The following is a 6,668-nucleotide window of genomic DNA, read 5'->3' as shown; positions in this document are numbered from 1 at the left end:
CATCCACATTTGCGACATAACCCCAGTATCCGCCCACATGCTACCCATAACCCTACTGCCCATCTGCCCACATACTAACCACAATCCCACTGCCCCCCATTTACACACTCACCACAATCCACTGTCACCACCCACACACACATTCACCATAATCCCACTGTCACTACTCACCCACACACTCATCATAACCCAACTGTCACCACCCACACACACATTCACCATAATCCCACTGTCACTACTCACCCACACACTCATCATAATCCAACTGTCACCACCCACATACACATTCACCATAATCCCACTGTCACTACTCACCCACACACCATAATCCCACTGTCACCACCCTCCCACACACTCATCATAATCCACTATCACCACCCACCTACACACTCGCCATAATCCCACTGTCACCACTGACACATACACTCACAATAATCCCCCTGTCACCAATGACCTTACCATAATCCCACTGTCACCACCAACACATACACTCACCATAATCCCCCTGTCACCAATGACCTCACCATAATCCCACTGTCACCAATGACCCACATACTCACCATAATCCCCATCACCAATCACCCACACACTCACCATAATCCCACTGTCACTACTCACCCACACATTCACCATAATCCCAATGTCACCACCCACCCACACATTCACCATAATCCCACCGTCACCACCCACCCACACATTCACTTTAATCCCAATGTAACCACCCACCACACATTCACCATAATCCCAATGTCACCACCCACCCACACATTCACTGTAATCCCAATGTCACCACCCACCCACACACTCACCATAATCCCAATGTAACCACCCACCCACACATTCACCATAATCCCTATGTCACCACCCACCCACATACTCACAATAATCCCAATGTCACCACCCACCCACACATTCACCAAAATCCCACTGTCACCACCCACCCACACACTCACAATAATCCCAATGTCACCACCCACCCACACATTCACCAAAATCCCACTGTCACCACCCACCCACACACTCACCATAATCCCACAGTCCCAACCCACCTACATACTCACTATAATTCCAAAGTCACCACAAACCCACACACTCACCATAACCATAATCCAACTGTCGCCAATCACCCACACACACTCACCATAATCTTAATGTCATTAATCACCCAACCGCTTACCTTAACCCCAATGTCACCAATTTAACTCGCACCCATCATGATTCCACTGTCCCAGCCCACCCACACACTCACCATAATCCCACTGTCACTGTCACAAATCACCCACACACTCACCATAATCAAACTGTCACCAATCACCAACACTCTCCATATGATCCCACTGCCATCTCTAGTTTTGTGCAAATTCACCTATACCACCAGCACAACAATTTTAGTCAATCACACAATATTTCACCACAAAAGCAAGGCAAACAAGATCTTCATCCCGAATCCGTAAAACAATGGGGGAAATAATTATCATAAGTGGAGGCAAACAAACTGATGAAGCATATGCTAGCTGTCTGAGGTGACATGCCCAGTAGACCTAAGCCAGAACTGAGGTGATGTAATATTGTCACGACATAACCTTCAATACTCTCTGTATCAGTGTTAAAAGAAATGACTTACATCCTTCTATACAAGCAAATAAACTTTGCGTTCTTTTAAGTCCCTGACAGACGCTAATTCAAAATAAATTATAGAACAAAGTAAAAGTACAAAAATAGTCTGATTATACTGATAGAAGAAAATCATGTTTCTTTACACAACTTCACCATGGATCCTTCAGTTCATTCCATTTTATCATTGGTCATTTTAAAAATATCTTAAGATTGAGGGTCAGAATGGTAGGATACTGTTTATGTTCAGGAAAAGTATCTTAACGACTTGAACTTCCATTAAATCTGCTGTAAGGGTGCAACTACACACACAGCTGTCGTTGATGATGAAACTTTGTTACGAACAGCAGTATGCAGAACTTAAGGTAGCAGTATTGTGAATTGCTACACATCAATAAAGGGGGGGTGGGGGGGTGGTGGGACTGAGAAAGCGAAATGAAATGAACTGTCCCGTGAAGGAGACAGAGGCATATCAACTTCTCAAGAGAGTACCTATGAAGACTTCAAGATCTTGTTTCTCCAGATTTACCCATCTTTAAAAAAGAAATAACAAAATCCAGTTTGCCAAGAACAGATGTTAGCAACACAGAAAAGAAATAAATGAAGTAGACCGCACCACAGCCCCTAGCAACCACCCACAGATGGGGGCTTAAAAGATGTTGAAACGTTCAAGCTGCAACTTCAAATAAGATACTACTAAGCGGTAAAATATAAAGGGGATAGATGAAAAGCTGGCCGGAAAAAAAATACACAGTAAAAATAATGAAACATAACAAATAAAAACTATAGAAAAAATACAAAAGACTTTAAACCGTTAATGGGAAAGGATTAGAAGCATGCACTGAAAAAGATGTTATAGTAATAACTATAGTCTGCGATCTGGATGTTATCAAAAAGTAAAATGTAGACTGTCTGCACACACTCTAAGGCAGCAAAGGTAGTTAATGGCAGCCATCATTCCATCTATAACCCCCCCCCCCCCCCCCAGCTAATTCAAACCTAAAAGTTTCTGACTATAATGCTCTTAAGTGTACTAACAACAGTGGCTGACCAACCTAAAACAGGGGTCATTCAGAAGATGGGGTTAGAAAATGAACATTCTTCTGTACAAAAAAAACAGTGAGGTGCCTTCATATCTGAATAATTTCAATTGGGAACATTATTACAGGGATTCAAGCTCTAAGTCACAGAGAGAACGGTAATGAGTCTTATCAACTGACGAAACAGCGTATTGCCTGACACTTCTCAAAGGACTTTCTTTTATTTTTCATTTCACCGAGACCAAACTATTACCCAGTAACTGTCAAATCATCATTAGAAAATGATTCTAAAAAGTTGACACAAGTATATGACAGCTAAAAAAAAAAATGACGTTCCCACATACACTTATTTCATCATTTTCTTCTCTCCAGGGCATATTAGAAATGATATGCATGGCAAAACTATGCATGTCACAGAGCCGCAAATGTCTTACCCTAAGAATCTCTTTGAGGAGGGGCAAACCACTAGCTACAAACCATACATGTTTTGCATAATAATGACGATGATAATAATAATGATAATGATGATGATGATAATAATAATAATAATAATAATAATAATAATAATAATAATAATAATAATAATAATAATGATAACAACAACAACAGGGTTTTGGAGATTCGAGGCTCCGCTTGGCCCAAAGTTGTGTCCTTGGGAAAGGCACTTTACACAAATTCTCCTCACTTCACCTATTCACCTAGGTGTGAATGGGTACCCAGTCATAAACAGTGAAAGGTCTTGACAGAATGTTGGTATTTTAGTGCCTGTTGATTCACAGCTTGCACTGTGTGCTTTCCAGCAAGCTGAGATTGTATCAGAATGCTATCAGGTCTGTTGGTGTATTTCCAGAGATGGCAAAGTGCACAGAGCTTATTGTTGAGCAGAAATTTGCCCAACACAAATGCAGTGCTATTCATTTTCTATAATAGTAAAGATGAGTGTGATAACACAGTGGTGGCAATTATATTAATTAGTCTGATGATGATGATGATGATGATGATGATGATGATGATGATGATGATGATGATGATAATAATAATAATAATAAAAATAATAATAGTAACATTGGTACAATAATCAAGCAGAATCAAATAAAACGTGAATTATGATGTGTAGTAGTTGGTGAACCTAGCATGAAGCTAGTCTTGGGTCATTACTGAACCGTAGTCATGACATGCCGCAACACAAAAGCTGCCGGAAAAACAACTTTCCTCACAAGACTTTTTACCACAAGAAAACCATCACCCCTCACACCGCAGCAACATACTGAACTCAAAGCAGCTGACCTTACCTCATTCTCTTTATATTCTATATGTAACAGAAAATAAATATGTAATCCAACCTACTCCAATGGCCGTGTGTCCAAGACAATCCCCCCCCAGTAAAAACGACCACTTCCCACTTTCACTCTTGTATATTCTTTTAATATCTGTATTACCTGTCCTGGGCAACAACGTCATTGCACACCAGACAGATCCATAAGTGCTCAGTTCCCCCCAGCACCAAAGCCCGCAAGGTATCCATACTGATTCTTTTAATATCATTATGACACTGTCCATGTCATCCACCAGTCTAATGAATCCATCTTTGTCCTCCACAACGGGTTGCCATCAGGGACAATTTCAACCGGATAAGACATATTTATATCACCCTGTTCCAACAGGCACCCTTTACGATGATTCATGCTTTTTCCATGTTCTTTTTAGAAAAGAAAAAAAAAAAAACACCACCAAAAAAAAAAAATTCATGAAACGGAACTGGACAAACAATCTGGGCCTCTACATCAGTCATGAGGGAACATCAGGATAGCTAGTAGGACAACCAGACTTCAGACTTCAACAGCCTGACCTCCAAAACAAGGGCCTGGTTTAACAAATTATGGGGAAGTCTACACACCTTTAGGGACACTTGTGGTTAAAGCTTTCGAAGTACCAAATCCTCCTGTGCAGAAAAGACAGCAAAGAGACAGACCTGGATTAAACCCATCTGCCAAAAATATATGGAAGACTATTCCTTTTTACAGAAATGGAAAATGATAACATGTAGATGACAACAACAACAATGAAAACAATATAAAAGAAAAGAAACATAAGATATAATAAAAGGAGTAAAGGTAAAAGCTTCTAGATGAGAGCCCTGTCCTAAATCGTTACTTTTCAAACTAAATTGTTACTTTTTTAAAATGTCGTGACAATACACATTTTGTTACTTGACAGAAGAAATGCTCCTTGCACGGGATGAGTATTATATAGCTGTTAAGTGAAAAGAGGGCTTAAGAAAGTTAAAAAGTTAAAATGAAATAATAAAAACCGTAAAACAATTTCTACTCCTCATACTCTTCAAGGTCCTTTAAGATGCTTCCCATCCCAAAGTATTATTCACTTGAAAAATCCCAAGATAACTTTCATCTATGATATAATGACTCTGACTAATTACAGGAATATAAAATATTCAAAAGGGCACCTCGGTAAATAAAAGGAAAGCATAAAAAAGGGTGGTTTGGGGGGAGGGAGGATTGATGGCTGAAGTAGCCCTACTGATATACAAAAGTAAATATCTTTGCAGTTCTGAAAGCTGCACAGTGTTTATCTGTGACAGCCCAAACATTCCATATCCGTTAAAACTACTACTACTATAAAGTTCAGTTAAAGCTCTACCGCGTTCATTTCACAAATCACAATATTTTAATGCATTAGAACTATGAAAACTGAAACTAGGTCTGCCACAATTAGTATCGGGCAGATATAACACATGACAGCCACATTGTGCAGTGAAAAAACAAGACAATAAAAAAGAGATATAGAGGAAAGATACAGGAATAAGTATAAGAAGCCTCCATAATGTGTCCACCAGCTTTTGGTACCTCAAGAATGAAACTGTTTCTTGTTGGGGATACTTTATAGATTGATAATAAATGTTTTACGCCCTCTGTCAACACAATTAAGAACACTTAGAAGGCGGGCAGTTTAGATTCTACCCACCAACGTGGGTTCAGTGGATTACAGCATCCCAAAAAAAACAGACAGATATACTCAATAAAATAACTTAACTGCTCTGTTCACCATCATCATCATCATCATCATCAAATATTTTTTTTTATGTCCTTAATCATGTTTTGTTATTCCTGAAGCATAACAATAACTACCATGTTGAGACATTTTTTAACATAACTTACAAATATCGGCACCAAATCAGAACATGAGGCCCAAAAAACTTCTCTAGAAGCCAACCCACATCTTCTACATGCAACCTTAAGAGCGTAACTATTTCACTACAGACACTGATTGAGTTAAAGCTTGTAGTGCAAAGAAAATGTATCTAGAATTGCAGATAGTTCATAAAGACTGGAAAAAAAGCAGGTCAAATAAGTGCTGAAGATTAGAGGTGTTACTCGAGAAAAAGACAGTAACAAAGGAAAGATATAAGGATGATAGATGTTTGAAAGGATAGAAGACGCAAATCACACCACAGCACCTGACAACCACCCACACACACTATGCCAAATGTATTATAACAATAATCAGAGCACAACACCTCTGTCTTTGTAGGACTAGGAACTTTCAGCATGTCAAAAGCACTAACGTTCAAATTTTCAAGTCCATAAGAGTCTGAAATTTTCAACTCTCTTCTCTAAAACGTTTCCGTTCAGTAAAGCACCTTGTAGAGGGGAACAAAAGCTTCACTTTAAGAGTAACCTATTCTGTTTCTTGTCGGATGTTACACTTCAACAATCATAGCAACGCTAAGGGGCCGGCAATCAGAAGTGAATGCCAACTGGAGTTGAATAGCAGGATACTTTTCATAAAAAGATGAGCAACATCGCCAATAAAAAGTGAGCAGCGAGCATGACCCAGTTAAGCTGACAATTACTTGAAATTCTAGCTCAAATAAATGTCAAAAGTAAAAAAACAAACCCTGTTACTTGAGACTTGAAGTGTGTGTTTGTGTGAGTGTATGTGTGTGTGTGGCTGTGTGTGTGTGTGTGTGTATGTGTATGTGTGTGCGAGTGTGTG

At 39.4% G+C, this 6,668-nt stretch overlaps 1 protein-coding gene across 3 annotated transcripts in view; it reads right to left on the bottom strand.

Annotated features, from left to right (window-relative positions):
* The window catches only part of LOC101858446 (dynamin-like 120 kDa protein, mitochondrial), a gene marked incomplete in the record, with an annotated part of 45,137 nt that overhangs the window by 33,508 nt on the left and 4,961 nt on the right, over positions 1-6,668 (bottom strand). For 2 of the 3 annotated variants that reach the window (XM_035972735.1, XM_035972734.1), the window contains 1 exon segment: positions 4,552-4,596. In XM_035972735.1, coding sequence (XP_035828628.1) covers positions 4,552-4,596 — 45 coding nt within the window. 3 annotated transcript variants of the gene reach the window in all.

This window comes from Aplysia californica, unplaced genomic scaffold (genome assembly GCF_000002075.1).
Source record: "Aplysia californica isolate F4 #8 unplaced genomic scaffold, AplCal3.0 scaffold00818, whole genome shotgun sequence".
Lineage (NCBI taxonomy): Eukaryota > Metazoa > Mollusca > Gastropoda > Aplysiida > Aplysiidae > Aplysia > Aplysia californica.
This window is presented reverse-complemented; position numbering and strand designations above follow the sequence as displayed.